The sequence below is a fragment of the Ixodes scapularis genome, unplaced genomic scaffold (assembly GCF_016920785.2).
Source record: "Ixodes scapularis isolate PalLabHiFi unplaced genomic scaffold, ASM1692078v2 PGA_scaffold8__174_contigs__length_109621045, whole genome shotgun sequence".
NCBI classification, from domain to species: domain Eukaryota; kingdom Metazoa; phylum Arthropoda; class Arachnida; order Ixodida; family Ixodidae; genus Ixodes; species Ixodes scapularis.
In genome coordinates this window covers 91,863,957-91,880,798 of record NW_024609883.1, presented here as the reverse complement: position 1 = coordinate 91,880,798, position 16,842 = coordinate 91,863,957, and the positions used below count along the sequence as shown (strand labels likewise).

Here is a 16,842-nt window from a genome sequence, read left to right as displayed (position 1 = left end):
ACTTAAGCGGCCTTAACACTTTGCCTCTACAGGGTGTGTGTGTGTGTGTGTGCGTGTGTGTGTTTGTTTCGTAAATATTAATAGATTTGCTTTAAAAATCTGTGAATGCTATACTTATGCGGTTTGTGCAGGTGGGTTATACGGCTAGGGGGACACAGTACAAAGGGCTAATCGTAACGATCAGTCGGCTAATTAAGCAAAATTTGTTTTTGCACTAATCTGGCCTAACTTATGCAATCAAAGCGGTTCAAAATCGTGTAGCTCGCTTTAGTGTTTCCGATTAATCCGATTTTTCAAGTGTTACTGCAATGAAATTGCAACTAACCCTTCCCGATATTTTCTCGCGTCGTAAAATATTCCGGCTTTGTCTTTTTCATGCATTTTATTACTCTGCACATTTACAAGAGTTCCTTCTTAGCTTTCCCAGTTATATTTCAGCAAGACTCGACCACTCATGCAATAATTCCCGGTCCAAGACTACCTCCACATCATTGCAACATTCTCTCCTACCCGCTACTGTTGTGGACTGGAATGGCCTTCCTGAGAGGATCGTAATCCTCACCGTTAATATCAAGTTTCGCTTTGCACTAACAAACCACTGCCCTCTGCAATGTTTCCTGGAGTTCTGAGGGGATTTTAAAATAAATAAATATTAAATAAATACCTTTTGAGTAGTAAAAAATAGAAATTCATAATAAAAATAGCGCAAACAAATACGGGACAAAAAGACGAAGAAGCACACAGAACAAGCGCTAACTGGCAACTAAAGTTTATTGAACGCTTCCAACTTTGCTATCGCCGTGCCACGCGCGTAATCTCGTCTACACAAAAACACGGCATACCGCCAAATCAGTAGATATAGCCCGCCCATCGCTTGTGCAAAAGTTAGCGAAACAGCTACATCACCGCGCCACCTTTTTGGGCTCTTTTTAATATGAATGTCAACTACCAACTTGCCCAGCAGACCAAGTTTTTGCAAACAGAATTTTTTTGTTACAATTAGAAGCTTGCTGAGCATCATCAAAACCAACTAAATCAATAATTTTTGGAAGGACTTTGAGCGCGTGAAAAGGGCAGCAGTGCACTAAAGTTAGCACTCGTGCAGCAGGAACAAGGCCACCGATGCGCGGTAAGGCGCCCGCACGATTTTTCCGTCTCTTATAATAGCCCCAGCCTTGTACCTGCTCCACGAGTGGTAACTTTAGTGCACTGCTGCCCTTTTCACGCGCTCAAAGTCCTTCCAAAAATTATTGATTTAGTCGTTTTCGATGACGCTCTGCATGTTTCTCCTTATAACCACATGCTATTTTCACAAATTAAAAAGTTTATTACCAAATTTTACATAATTAGCCGAGAAATGGTTACCATTAGTCTCTTAGCTCTATCCCCCCGGCCGTATAACTCACCTGCACAAACTGCATAAAGTATGACGAAATTAATCCCTGGAGAAGGGGATCAAGAGGGACAAAGGACAAACATAAATCTCCAGGGATTAATGTCGTCATTCTTGTCCAGCTCGCTTGCACCTTTGCATTTAATTGCATTATAATAATAATGCATAAAGTAGCTTAAATTTTTTTAAACGATTTTCTTCGGCTTAGAAAAAAAGCCTTTTATATTTTGTGAAGTTTCGTTGGTGAGTTTCGAGGCTACATTTATGTGATTGTTACCCTTTCAGGAGGACGTTTCCATTTAGCAAAATGCAGCACGCAGTTTTCATCGTGATGCTTATTCTACCATCACTTCAAAGCGGTAAGTTGAATTTAAAAAAAAAATTAGAAAGGGAACAAATATATTTTCCTCGTGATCTTTCCTGAGAGCAGAAGTGTAGTAAGTTGTGCGAGTTGGTATGATGACATGGTGAACAAAACAGTGCACAAAAAGACGGGGACAGAGAAAAGGAGCATACACAACACACTAGCGCTTGTGTGTTGTGCATGTTCCTTTTCTCTGTCCTCGTATTTTTGTGGGCTGTTCTGTTCACCTTTCTTGAGAGTTTTTTTCTAAATTTTATGTTTATAAAATTTTTAGCAACCTTATCGATTGGTGTCATCGCCTCTCTTTGAAAGACGTTAGTCATTACAGGCAACGACTTAGAACGTCATATGATTGACGAGGCAGTAACAAGTGTTGCTACTATGCTCATGAAAAAAAAAAAGGTAGTGTTGCAATAACATTCAGCAGTCTGACACATGCCACACTGTTTAGCTACTAATTATTTTTTTATATATTCGCACACCCAGAATTAAAAAAAAAAACGCTGCATAAAAAGACAAAACCAAGGAAATTTAAACCAGACAATCACCCAAGGCGAAAAGGCAACAGAAATCAATCTCTTTCAGCCTCCACAGGCACGTCACAGAAAGGGGAACAATATTTTTTTCCCCAAGCTTGCAAAGAAACGCTGCTTTGAAGAGGTGGCACTTGCGCACAAAAAGCAACAAACAGTCCCTCTTGATGCGACCCAAGATACGCGAATTATGTTTCAATGCGAAAGCATTAGGCTCATTCCATGTCAAACGTCCCAGGCGTTGCGCTCGACCACCTCCTATTTCTAAAAAAAAAAAAAAAAAAAAAATCATGGCTTTTTGTCGCATTGTCCGTAGCCATGTCGTAAAATATATTTGACGAAAAAAAGTTTGATGGCGTGAGCGCGGTTTTAACTTTTAAAACTAGCTTGAAACTAAGTATCACTCCATAATGTATGAAAAATTAGCTTTTTTATGAAACACCCTACAATGTGTTTTCTTAAATTTGCACGGCTTTCGACTTGCAATGTGGTTGGGCTTGGGAATTTTTGTTTAATTTAAATATTTTTTTTAAAAACACAATTTGTTTGAAAATTTTAACATTTTTGGTATTTCATTAAGAAATATCTAAATCCTCCGGTGACTTAATATAACTTTTTACCGGCTGCCCCGGCAGGTGTATAATATATAAAAATGTTTAAATCGCTCAATTAAATATCTCACAGTAAAAAAGAAATCCTGAAGTTGCCAAAAACGTGCGCTTTGTCGCATAAGCAGCCGTTTATTTCACCCTGAGGTGGTCCTGGTAAAAATACAAAATATCATGAATTTGGGAGAACAATCAATTTTATTTTGATTCTGAAAGTTTAATAAAATTAATTTTTATTTAAAGCGAGAAAACAATTTTTGAAGTTGAACTTACGCACCACAACCCGGCGTCACTTCGCACAGCACGCCACCGGTGACGATAGCTGACACCATTAGGTCCAAAGAAAGAACGGAGTTTAGTGCCGCTTCCCCTTGTCCGTCTTTCCGGCTGCAAGGGAAGAAATGGCGGGCATCGTGTTGATAATCGGAGGTGCCGCCAGTGCGTAGCCATAAGAGGCCCGTTGTGCCCATTGTATCCGAGGGCGGCTCCTCACAAAAGTTTCTGAGTGTGAGGAACCGCCCTCGGATACAAAGGGCACAACAGGCCTGCGGCACCTCCGATTATCACACGATGCCCGCCGTTTCTTCCCTTGCAGCTGAAAAGACGGACAAGGGGAAGCGGCACTAAATTCCGTTCTTTCCTTGGACCTAATCGTGCCAGCTATCGTCGCCGGTGGCGTGTTGTGCGGCGAAGAGGCGTTAAGAAGCAACGCAGGGTTGTGGTGCGAGAGTACAACTTCAAAAATTGTTTTCTCGCTTTAAACAAAAATTACTTTGATTACACTTTCAGAATCAAAATAAAATCGATTGTTTTTCCAAATTCACCATATTTTTTATTTTTACTAGGACCACCTCAGGGTGAAATAAACAACTGTTTATGCGCCAAAACACACTTTTTGGCAACTTCAGGATTTGCTTTTACTGCGAAAAGTTCTATTAAGTTCCCGGAACAATTAGATACCCAGTTTCACGCTAGTTTTAAAAGTTAAAACCGCGCTCATGCCATCAAAAAAGTTTTTTTTCGTCAAAAATATTTTAGGGCATGGCAACGGAAAATGCGGCAAAAGGCCATAAATCTGTTATTAGAAATCGAAGGTGGTCGAGCTCGACGCCTGGGCCGTTTGACATAGAATGACCCATTAACTGTCCTATAGACCTTTGTCCGGAAGTGCTCTTTTTAGCCTCGACCGCAAGGAGCAAAAGCGAACAATAATCTCGAACCCAGACGCTCACGGGGAGGGGGGGCTGCGTCGGCCTGCGCCGCCGCTTCCCGTTGAAGGCTTCTTCGCTGGTGTGCCGACTGCCATTTCGCCGGCATCGGTCCTGTTTACCGCGGTATGTGAATATAGTGCCCGTAATGTGAGAGCCGTGTGTCCACACGCCACTTTTCCGCTGTTGGTTTCCATCTAGCCGAGCCAGAAAACATCTCGCGACGAGTTGACCGCGCCGCGAGTGACGAAGAAGAAGCAAACATGGCGACGGTTTGTGCGATTGCTTTGGTGGCTCCGGTGTTGAGTGTCTTCAACATCCTTGTGAGAAGGTTCCCCTGCCCTTCGAAGTTATTGCAAGCACCACGAAAGATGTGGAATCATCGTCTCAACTACAAATAAGCAGGCCTTCACGAGCAACAACGGTGCCGAGCAGGCGCTCGGCACAGTTGCGTCAGGCTCACGCAGCCAGCGGCACAGTTGTGTTGGTTGTGTCGTCAGATGTTCAACAACGCCGAGGTATTTTCATTTATCATTGGGAATGGCTTCAAGAGTGGGAAATTAATCTATTGCGCGGATTGTTAACGCCGAGGCGAGTGCCCTCCGTTGCAGTGCCGTCGTCGCGCAAAGTTCGGAGAAAACCGGGTGGCGATGGCGGCGGTGCTCTTTGATCTTGCGCCATCGGGTTCATGAAGTCCGGAGTAAACGTACGTACGTGCGTCTGCTGGATCGGTGTTTTGGACTTCCTCAAAACTCTTTCTCACGCGCATTTTCCTTGTGAAGCTTAGTAGCTCATTACACCTCATCGTCGACTGCGCTCATTTGACTACGACGGACGAGCCTGCGTGATGTGAATTTCACTGCCTAAGATCCTTGGTGTGCTGTAACGAGGGCTAATAAAATATCACCGCCAACTTCTGAATTAACGAGTCGAAGTTTCGTGATAACTGATCGCCTGTCACAATATTAATCAGTAGCGTTCCTAGACTCCGCCCCCACAGGCACCGTGCTTCGTTGCCCGATAGTAAGTGTTTCCTGGTACCTCGTAGAATTCCAGCTCCCACTTCAAGTAAGTACCATCCTTTATAACTGGCAATTAATAGTTTCGAACCCAGACGCTCGCAGTGTGTGTGTGGGGGGGGGGGGGGGGGGGACGCGTGTTAACATACTCGGAGACCTCGTTTACGCCGCTTCGCAGCGGCAGACAAGGCGCCACATTACAAAAGGAAGCTAATCCGAGCTGTCTATGTAACTAGACCCATTCGCTAGTCATTTGATGAAACGTCGTGGTCTCGTTTTCATTCGCTAAAACGGCGTTCGTTCAAGTGAACGCCTCCCACTTATTTCGGCTCGGAAGAGCCGCGCTGCCGCAGAAAGGCAAGCAGATCGCGAAAATCGGTCTCAAACGTGCCACGAATGTAATGTCGTATACAAGAAGCCAACAATCAAGCATTTGAAAGCTACAAGAAAGCGGTAGCGAAATATTTACTACGCAATGAACCCGGACTGAAACGCGGATGTCAAGGGTCAGCAGACACCGAGAACATTTAAGAACAGAAAGGTTTTCCCTTGTTTTCTTGATCGAGATGGGTTCTCGAATGTTCACGACATCTTATCTGTTGAAGAACGGGTCGCGGAGGCTTCTGGTGAAGACATCGTTCACGATGTGCCGGTGCATTCGGACAGCCTGCAGCATCCAGCTCCCCAAAGCAACGCCGCCAACGCAGCCCCCCCCTCCTGCCTGCCAGTTCTCTCCGCGTGGTGGCGCGAGCGTAGATAAACATGGCGGCGCCCTGGAATCGGCGCGGACACTGGTCTATAGAGCGAGCCGACGTCATCAGCTTTGAAGCCGCGCCAAACGGCACCTAAACTCCTTTCTCCAAGTGAAGCCGCGATGTGATGGCTCCAAGCTTTAAAGCCGTGCGAAGAACCTAGCCAAACGGCGTTATATTTTCCCCGCTCCCAATGGAGCGCAGTGAAGCCGAAATCGGATGAATAGGTCCCATTGGCTGGCGCGCCTCATAGTTTAAAGGTGCGAGACTCCCATTGGCCGCTGCGCGTCAATTTAAGGACGACCACCCCATGGCACTGCGGGAGGTCAGCGCGACGAAGAGAGCGTGCGCTCGCCCGTCCACGCTTGTACGCCGCAGACGAACTAAGCAAGCGGAACAACGACATGCATGCTTTTGCATTCAAAACCTATCAAAAGTGCTTAGATGTACCTCGAGCCTTATTTATTTAAAATATTGGACGGACATACGCCCCTCGATAAAGATCATGCCAACAGATAGGTTGGTAACGAAAAATGGTTATTTGATTATCTAATTTCTGTAGCCCATAGCCGGTACATATTTTGTTTAGCTTGTTTGAAGAAAATTGTGTGCATGATCTTTACAAAGCTACTTTCTGAAGAAAAATGCAGCGATTATACTTATCGACGTCAGAGGATATTTTATACAAACTTCCCAAGATACAAATCTGCTTTTGTTTCGTGTATTTACCTGTAATGAATATTATATTGTTTTAAACAGAAATATTCACAATAACATTTATATTTGCTTCAACATGTCGTAGTGTTACATATCCGATAGTTAACGCGGAAAGAAATTATGAAGCAATGTACAGAGCATTAAATACAACATGCATTGGCACTTTGGTAATAATTATTTGTTATTTTTTTATTTAAAATATCGAAAAATATGTAATCAAAAGGGCACATCTATCTTAATACAATTACAAAGTGCACAGATTAGTAACAGATCTTGAACACAAGAAATTATCAGTAATATTAGGGATGAAGATCGTTCCAACCAACCAATGTTAGATGTTGGGTAAAGTACATATAAAAGTACTTTAAAGCAGCACTGACACCCCAAAGGTCATATTTTTTTTTTATTGTCTAAAACGATGCAAGTTATAGTTATAGACACGCAAAAAAAAAAAAAAAAACCGTATTGCGAAAGAAACATTTCCCGCGCGCGCGCGCCTTTTTACTTTTGGCGTTTTTCTCCCCTGCTGCTCACCTCCTTGCTTCTTTTGATCGATGACGTAAAAATCAGGAAATTTAGAAGCTTTGTAGGCGACATTTCTATAACGTTCAATAACGGCAGTCGTAAAACATGTTTTGTTTTTCTTTTTTACGCAATTGCGAACGCACTACGGCCCCGCTTTTTGAAATAGCAAAAATCAAAGTTCGGTGTGATGTCGCTTCCTGGATTTGTATCCTCCGTCGGAAAACGTGGCGGCGCTCGAGCAGAGGATGATCGGTGAGTGAGGGGAAAAAAACAGTTTTTTCCCGGTCCACCGGCGCTTCGGGTCGCGGTGGCAACGGCGGTTTGCTTTGTAGCGTGCAGCGGAGGTCCTAGAGAAAGTCGACTCTTAAGGCGCGTTCCCACCAAAGATGCGATCTAGTCGCGCGATAACTTTCATCGCAAAAGCGACCATCGCGGGCAAAAAGCGACGCGATTTGAGCAGTCGCTTCTCGACCCGACTTTTTTGCGATGTGATCTAGTCGCGGAGCGGCTGAGCCAATCAACGGCGTTCGGAGCGAGAGTTTTCGAGAAACCACTCGCAACGAAGGCGTTGGACTCGCTCATCGCACACGCCGGTGTGACCATCTAATTTTTTTTGCGATGCGATCTAGTCGCATCGCGCTACTGCTTATATCGCCGGTGGGAATGCGCCTTTAGGAGACCGCAAAATTAGACGTCACTGCACTGGCGCGAATCGCGCGGGAACTAGTGGGAATCCCCTTCTTTGGGGGTACCACTTAGAAACACAGAAGGTTCCTTGGGTCCGGATAAAGACGTGTTTATTGACTCAAATGTCACACGCTTGCCCGAAGGCCAACAATGTTGGAAATGACGGCGCTGTCTCTTTTGACAGGATCACCAGTCGGAGTCCGCGCTGCCGCTATTGACAGTATCACGGAGAGGGAGGATCAGATAAGGATATGAAGGCTCCGTCGAGCAGAGCCTCAGCCAGCGAGAGTCCCGCCCGTTGGATTAGGGCCGTCTTATATAGCCTGCGGGAATGGACGCGTCCGGGGTGGGTCGGATGTAGGTGGCTCCCCGGAGGGGCAGACGCGTCCAAGTCATGATCCCGAGGGGTGTGCCTTAGGCAAATCACCCGAGAAGGACGAGGGAAAGCCGCCCACCAGGGAATACGGCTTCGCCCTCGCATCCGGGACGCGCCCCCACGTGGCGAGGTCCCACGGCCTGCCTGAGCTAGGCCTAGATAGGGATGCGGGGAACCAGTGGTTCCCACACTCCCCCCTCCTTAAGGCTGAGGTAGGTTTAAGAAAAATAAAAATTAACCTACCGACTCTCGAAAACAAAACAAAACAAAACAAAAACAACGCGGCGGTGCCGGCTTCCACATACTTGGGGTAACAAATAACGAATAACTTGACGCCTTCGGTGACGTTCCCGACGTTGCCGTAGCTCGCTCACCGTGGCGTAGTGTCCTCGATGAACGTGGATCGCGGGGACCTTGGGACTTGTCGCGGGACAAACGGGAAGGGCTGGTCCCTGGTCGGGGAGCTGGCCGACCACCGCGCGGGTCCCGTAGATGAAGACCGGGCAGTCCGTGGCCGGATGTCGATTCCGGCGGCGCATGAAGACGACAGGTCGCTGGTTCGGCCCGCGGCCGGCTGGGGTAACGGGGCTGCCTGACGACTCACGGGCAGCTCTGGTCCATGGGCGCCGGTGGACTGCCGTCGCCAGGAAACAGCAGCTCCCGAACGGCGCGAAGCCCCGTACTGGCTGGGGATCCTCTTCGTGGATGCGGGGGACGTACTGAGCTTTTTGTTTAGCTCGTGCTGCCCCGAGATTGCGACGGGCCTCCGAGAAAGCTTTCGTCATCCGGGTTTGTAGCGTGCCCGCATGTTCAGTCTGTTTCGACTCTGCGTCGCTCACCCCAGCGTTTGCCCCCAGGAGGCGGTCCATTGGATTCGGCAATTCTCTCCCAAATGTGAGGAAGGCGGGGGTGAAGCCTGTCGAACGATTGACAGTGGAACGGAGTGCGAACCCAATCTCGGGAATGTATGCGTCCCAGTCGCGGTGCTTTTCGGCAAATGCTGCCAACATGGGTTTGATGTTTCTGTTACATCGCTCCGTGATGTTCGCCTGTGGGTGGTAGGGTGTGGTTGTTCTGTGCTTGATGCCCAGCGCTTTGCAAGCGTCCACAAATACCTTCCCGACGAAGTAGCTTGCTCTATCTGTTAGAGGAGCTTCAGCGAAGCCGAATCGGGTGAACACCTCCATGAGCTTTTCAGTGATTGCTCGGGCCGTCAGCTTTCGTAGTGGGAAAAGTTCTACCCATTTGCTGAAGTGGTCAGTGACAACCAATAGATACTGGTGTCCTTTGGGGCTCCTTAGTAAAGGCCCGACCACGTCGCAAGCCGCCAAAGACCATGGTTCTTGGCTGTGGATCGGCTGCATTAGGCCCGGAGGTTTGCCGCCTCTTGGTTTGAAGCTTTGGCAAGTGTGGCACGTGCGGGCGTAGCAGAATACGTCCCTTTTCATGCCCGGCCAGGTTGCGATGTGGCATAACTCTGTGTAAGTCTTGGAGCCACTCGCGTGTCCGGCCAAGTGCGAGTCGTGATAGTAACGCATTACTGCGCACCTCAGACTTTTTGGCACTACCACCTTGAACACCTTATCTGTGTCCTTCTCAGATGAAATATACTTCAGCAGGAGCCCGCCGGCTTTCAGCAGATATTGATCCAGCGTGTCAGTACCAGTACCAGATACATCCCGACACTCGGCGTTTACTGCAATACCAGCAGTCGTACGCCCGGCGGACGCGCCGCCCGACTCCACAGAGTCCGACTCACTCGAGAGTCCGTCGATCACCTTTCGACAAAACGGATCATTCTGCTGAGCTTTCAGTAGCTCTTCTTTGCTGAACACGATTTCCACTGCGCTCACTGCGTCTATGTGGTTCACGTTTTCGTCCAAGGAGGTCTGTGGTGTTGCCTCCATTTTGGACTGATTTTCGGCTCCGCGTGGCTTGGGGTTTGCCATTGGCTCGGCCTGGGTCCTCGCGGAAAGATTTGCGCAGTCTACGGGGGCTCGCGACAGTGCGTCCGCCACCACGTTTGTGCTGCCTTTCCTGTACCGCACGACATAGTCGTATTTTTGCAGTAGCAAGGCCCATCTCGCTAACCGTCCTGCGGGTTCGCGAAGTCTGGACAGCCATATTAGGCTCTGGTGATCTGTTTCGATCGTGAACGTGGTCCCGTCGACATATATGTCAAAGCGCTTCAGGGCGAATACAATGGCCAAGCACTCTTGTTACATGTGCTGTAGTTGACCTCAGCGGGTGTCAGCGTGCGGCTAGCAAATGCTACCGGACCAAGCACTTCCTCGTGCTCTTGGAGCAGGACCGCTCCCAAGCCCAGTTTGCTCGCGTCCGTTTGGATCACGAAAGGCTTGTTCAAGTCGGGCAGCTTTAGTTCAGCTGTGTCCTCGAGCGCTTTAGAGGTGCAGCGAAATGCCGCCTCTTGCTCGGGACCCCAACTCCATCTCACGGTCTTTCTCAGTAGCCGTGTCAGTGGCGCTTGAAGTGATGCGCAGTTTGGGATGAATTGGCGGTAAAAATTTACCATTCCCAGATAGCGACGGAGCGAGTTTACGTCCGTCGGCGCCGGAAACTCCCGGATAGACTTTAGCTTCTCGGGGTTTGGCGTGATGCGCCCGCAATCGAGCGTGAACCCAAGCAAGTTGATTCGGGTTTCGGCTATTTGGGCTTTTTTTTGGGTTTAAAGTGATACCCGCAGCCTTTAGCCTGTCGAACACATCATTCAGATCTCGTAGATGATCTTCGAAGGTGTTGGAGTACACGACAATGTCGTCGAGATAGGCCATTGCATGTTTCCATTTGGCTTCTCCCAGTACTCGGTCAATCAAGCGTTGAAACGTCATTGGCGCTCCGCACAGACCAAAAGGCATTCTTGTGAATTCGAAAAGCCCACGGTGACACACAAAGGCTGTTTTTGCCTCGTCACCAGCCTCCATTTGAACTTGGAGGTAGCCTCGGCTAGCGTCCAGGGTTGTGAAATACCGTGCGCTGCCGAGGTTGGAAAGGATCGAGTCAATGCTCGGAAGGGGATATGCGTCTTTCCGCGTTACGTCATTTAGACGGCGGTAGTCTACGCAGAGCCGTGAGCTGCCGTCCTTTTTTGGGACCAGCACAACGGGAAATCCCCAGGGACTGTTTGACCGCCGGACAACTCCGGTCTCGATCATTTCGTCCAAAGCGACGTAGATGGCTTTTCGTTTAGCTAGACTGACGGGTCGTGCGTTTTGCCTCCGAGGAAGCGCATCGCCCGTGTCGATCCGGTGTCGCACTTCGTTTGTGCAGCCGGGACGCTCTGTGAACATGGCGTCATAGTGTCGCAATAATGTCGACAAACGGGCTTTTTCTTGCCCTGACCCGCAGCATGACTCAGTCAGCAGGGGGTGAATGACCTCCGACGCTACGGCGCTTGTTTGCAACCGCGTCGGGGTACATGTTGAGGGGTTAATACCCGGCTTTTGTGATTCTGTTGCCTTGTTTTGGCAGCTGCTGTCTGCCCCATTAACCAGTGTTTTTTCTGGCGTTGGGGGTTCGCAGAAGGGTTTCAGAGGTGCGAATGTGCCCTCTCGGTAGCCACCGCTACTCACGTCGATCACGATCCCTGTTTTGGCGAGAAAATCTGTGCCCAGGATGATCGGAACGGAAGGACTGGGGAGATGAACGAAGCGTTGCCGTCTTACTCGATTCTCCCATCTCGCAACCAAAGTGTCGCAATAATGTCGACAAACGGGCTTTTTCTTGCCCTGACCCGCAGCATGACTCAGTCAGCAGGGGGTGGGTGACCTCCGACGCTACGGCGCTTGTTTGCAACCGCGTCGGGGTACATGTTGGGGGGTTAATACCCGGCTTTTGTGATTCTGTTGCCTTGTTTTGGCAGCTGCTGTCTGCCCCATTAACCAGTGTTTTTTCTGGCGTTGGGGGTTCGCAGAAGGGTTTCAGAGGTGCGAATGTGCCCTCTCGGTAGCCACCGCTACTCACGTCGATCACGATCCCTGTTTTGGCGAGAAAATCTGTGCCCAGGATGATCGGAACGGAAGGACTGGGGAGATGAACGAAGCGTTGCCGTCTTACTCGATTCTCCCATCTCGCAACCAACCGCACAGTACCGCTTGAATGGGCGGTACCGCAAGCGAGTCGAAAGGCTGTGTTGCCCTCCCTCATATGCACTGAGTTTTGCTGGAGGTAGGTGAACACTTCGTCGCCGAAAAGCGAGGCGCTGGCTCCTGTGTCCAGCAGTGCCTTGAACGTCCGAGCGACAATCGTCAGGGCTATGAATGGCGCTAGCGTGACGGTCGGAAAGCCTATTCTGTAGGCTGTAGGCAAAAGAGTCTCTTGCTCCGTGCCGTTTTGAGCCACCGGGTTGGTTATCGGCGGCTTTGCTCGTTTCCCGACTGTTGGGGACCGGGGTTCTGCCGTTCTGGGCATTGTCGAACCAGGTGGTTGGCGCTATAACAGCGAAAGCAACGTTGTTGCGGGACTTTTTTTGAGTCCTGTCGTGCGCTTTGATGTGCGCCGCGCCTTTCGTCCTGTGTGTTTGGACGCTTTGGCCGCGTTTCCTCCCGTGGCGTCGGTAACTCTGTGGTCCGATCTCGCCTGTTGAACTGCGGCGCAGTCTCTGCTGCCCGCCGTTCATAGGAGTACGGGTCGAGCGCACGACCTGATATGTCGTACGTGTTTCGACTTCGCTCGTCTGCGTAGTGGGCGGCTTCGTGTCTCCTGTTTCGGGACGCCGCGTCACCGTTCCACGCGCAGCGCGGCTCGAGTGCCGCGGATGCTGGGGGTAGGGGAGGATACGCTCGTGCGGCAAGAATGTCTCCCTGAATCCGCCGAGCCTCCGAGGCCAGTTCGTTCAAGTCGCGAAAGCGACTGCCTCGGAGATACGCCGCAAAAGTCGGGTGCGATTGTCTAATGACTCGCTGTACCCGCTCTGCATTGGGCGCTGAGGGTTCTGCTAGCTCAAAGAGCTCTTGCATCGCCCTAACGAACTCCAACAGTGACTCGTCTGGGTGTTGGGTCCGTTGTTCGAGCTCTCGCCTCATCCTGCGTTCGTAGTCTGCAGGGAGGAATTCCTGGCGAAATGCCTTGCGGAACTGCTCAATCGACGACAGCTGGCTTTCGGTTAGTCGGAGCCACCGCGCCGCTTGGTCCACCAACGAGATTGGCAAGATGCGTTCAAGTATCTCGTGGTCCGACATTCCCATGGCCTGTTGGTACTTTTTCAGGTTTTCGAGGAAGTCTGTCGCGCTCACTCGGTCTCCGTACCCTTGGTATGTCGGGATAGGGATTCTGACCGGTGGCCGTGTCGGCGGCGGGGGCCTAACTGCTGTTTGCAGTGCGCCCGTCAGGCTTTCGATCACCCGAGCTGCGTTTTCTAGCAGGGGGTGATATCCGCCTAGCGTGTTTTCTCTGTGGTGAGAATCGCTCTCCGCATGTGCGGCTGGCGGGTTGTTCCCTCTGTATGGGCCCGCCAAGTGGTTTGTTGCGCCTGTAGCAGCTGTGCTGTGCTGCGGCTCGTAGACGGCGTCAGTGTTATCTCCGTGCGGAGAAGCTGACGGCCAGTCTGAGGTTAAGAGATCGAAGCTTTAAGAGGCTGCATTTGCCTGCTGTTGCGTCATTGTCTCTTGTCTCGTCGGACCCGTGTTGACTTCGAAAGTCGCGGGTGGGCTTGGCTCAGCGATGAGGGCTGGCGCGCTCCGAGAAGGAGTGCCACGGTTGCATTCCGGGCAGTGTGTGTCATACCCATTAGAAAAGCTCGGCTGAAAGGACACTTGCTCATTGTGTCCGTGCGTGGCTGGTGTGGCCACAAAGCCGTTGAGTGGCATCGGGTTTCGGGCATTCGCCTCTCCCTCTGTCCACGAAGTTCTTGGCCGGAAATTGGCCTGGTTCGCTGTCATTGCGAGAGTGCTGCTTGGTTTGCAATCGCCGGACAGGCCGCACGTTGGGGCGCCAGATGTGGGAATCCCCTTCTTTGGGGGTACCACTTAGAAACACAGAAGGTTCCTTGGGTCCGGATAAAGACGTGTTTATTGACCCAAATGTCACACGCTTGCCCAAAGGCCAACAATGTTGGAGATGACGGCGCTGTCTCTTTTGACAGGATCACCAGTCGGAGTCCGCGCTGCCGCTATTGACAGTATCACGGAGGGGGAGGATCAGATAAGGATATGAAGGCTCCGTCGAGCAGAGCCTCCCCAAGCGAGAGTCCCGCCCGTTGGGCTAGGGCCGTCTTATATAGCCTGCGGGAATGGACGCGCCCGGGGTGGGTCGGATGTAGGTGGCTCCCCGGAGGGACGGACGCGTCCAAGTCATGATCCCGAGGGGCGTGCCTTAGGCAAATCACCCGAGAAGGACGAGGGAAAGCCGCCCACCAGAAAATACGGCTTCGCCCTCGCATCCGGACGCGCCCCCTACGTGGCGAGGTCCCACGGCCTGCCTGAGCTAGGCGTAGATAGGGATGCGGGGAACCCGTGGTTCCCACAAACTTCAGATGCGGCATTTGGAAATTGTTTTTTTACTTCACAATTACTGATTTCTCAAGTTTCAAATTTTGAAAGTAATGTGCCGGCATCGGTTTTCAATCGTTTTTGATAAGAAAAAAAAAAAGGATTTTGATGTGTCAGTGCCCCTTTAAGTAAAGCATACAGCAAATGAGAGATAATGTACTTAAAGTAAAGTGGTAAGTACGTGGGCTGCAATGTACTTGAAGTAAGGTGCTATAAATATGATGCACTTTCAAAGTAAAGTACATGTACACCTAACACAATCTTTCATGACGCCCTTCCACTCCTGTAAACATGTTTTTTTTTTTTAACTGGATACATAGCCCATCGGGTAATCTGGGGTACATCACTTATTTTCGAATATGGCGGTGAATATTGAATGAAGTAAAGTGGCCAAAAAGCTTTATCTTCAGAAATAACGCCCAACTAATAAGACCCTTCGATTTCTAACTTTGGCGCCGATTGCACTGACTTGTTGCACCCAAGGGGGTTAAACGTGCTAGGATAGAGCTTGACGTCAGCCCCGTGGCTTCCGCAAGCAATCCTCTTCTAGAGCAGTTCCTCTCCTTGACGAAAAAAATAATGAGTGTGCAGGCGAACTGGTGAGAATTAATCATAATGCCACACCTCAGGCTGTGGTGCTCATAAATAGAGACTGCAGAGGAGAACGTTTTGAAAAATTGAGACGTTCTCCTCTGTTTCCTTTTCCTTCGACTTAAAAGTTTTAGATTTTGTGCACCACAGTCTCAGTTATTACATTAAGACGAATTGTTTTCTCCAAATATTTTAACCTCCTCTCTTGTGCTAGCCGAGCGAAAGGTAGCGAGAGTCCGAAAAGCTACAGAGAAGCCGTCCCGACAACAAACGGAGCGATGAGTCATCTGCTCGCACTTCTTGTGTGAGTAGAATATCCCTGCGAGTATTTCTTCAGAGTTGACAACGCATCCTTTTGTGAAACAAATTTAACAAGAGCAACTTTGGGCAATGTAATTTGAAGTCGGGAGTTGCACTTTCCTCGGAAAGCATACGAAAAAAAATAAGAACTTTAGTAAAGTACAAGGACACACCCATATAATGCATTTCATGTAAAGTATAAGTTTTCTAAACCTACTTAAAGTTGTCCTTTAAGTACAATGCATTTAAAGTACGTCCCAAAACTGTCAATGCTTATATATTTCAATTGAAATGAGACAGTTGCTTTCAATGCAACAAATGAAACGTACACAGCAGTGCATTAAAACAAAGGTTGGGGCAAGTTGGTCCGTCTTGAATAAAAGGTTGGAAGCGCGAACAAAAACGGTGACCATGAAGATACACGCACGACCGGACAGACTTTTTACTCTCAACTCGTGTTTTAATAGTACCGTCGTCACCTATATTAGGGAGTTTTAGCAGGTCGTTTCCACACGAACGGTTCGCCCTCGAACGCATCCGCGACGCCACTGCGCATGCGCGCGCGAGTCGTTCGGGGAGTCGGGAGGCTCTTCTCGTTCGTTTCTCCCATTCCGGCCGCCCGAGTCGTCACCGCAACGCAGCCAGCACCGTTCACGACTCGGGTAAAAAAAAGATGGCGATCGGTTGGGCGACCGCCTTCGCCGACCCAGCCGAGCGTTAGGCTTAGGACAGAGGGAGGCGATTTGTCGTCCTGTTTAAATCTGCTTCATTTGAGAGGTTGAACGAAATCATTTCGAGGACTGCTCACAATGGTAAGCGATCGTGAATGCTGTAAACTGCGCATGCTAGTAAATTTTTGCGATCTGCGGACAGACTAGCTGCCGTGGCGACCGCGAGCAGACGAAATGATTTGGTTCGACGGCACACAACGTGAACGATCGTTCAAGTTGAAGATGACGGAGACACACCACATACCTTTACGGTCGTTCAGACACTTTTTACTCTATCTAGCTTCGCAGTTCTTGAAATTCCGACCGGCAAATGTTACGTTGGCCGTCTTGTTTACATCAGTCGTACGCCGGAAGCACGAACCGCCACCACGGTGTCCGCCACCGTCGCCACTGATTACACGTTACAGAATGTTTCACATGTTTACTAGAAGATGGCGCCACCGTTAAGCCCAATCATCATCATCGTTTACACGGTCGTGCCACTTTCACGATTCGCTAAAGTATGTTAAATTTGAGGTACGGTTTCACGGAA

At 49.4% G+C, this 16,842-nt stretch overlaps 1 protein-coding gene across 1 annotated transcript in view; it reads left to right on the top strand.

Annotated features, from left to right (window-relative positions):
- The first annotated feature begins 1,694 nt into the window (after positions 1–1,694).
- LOC115312790 overlaps positions 1,695–16,842 on the top strand; it is a 64,421-nt gene continuing 49,273 nt past the window's right edge. The window contains exon 1 of the mRNA XM_029971715.2: positions 1,695–1,752. Within this exon, the coding sequence (XP_029827575.2) occupies positions 1,701–1,752 (52 nt within the window). The 5' untranslated portion in view covers positions 1,695–1,700. The remainder of the gene's footprint in view (positions 1,753–16,842) is intronic.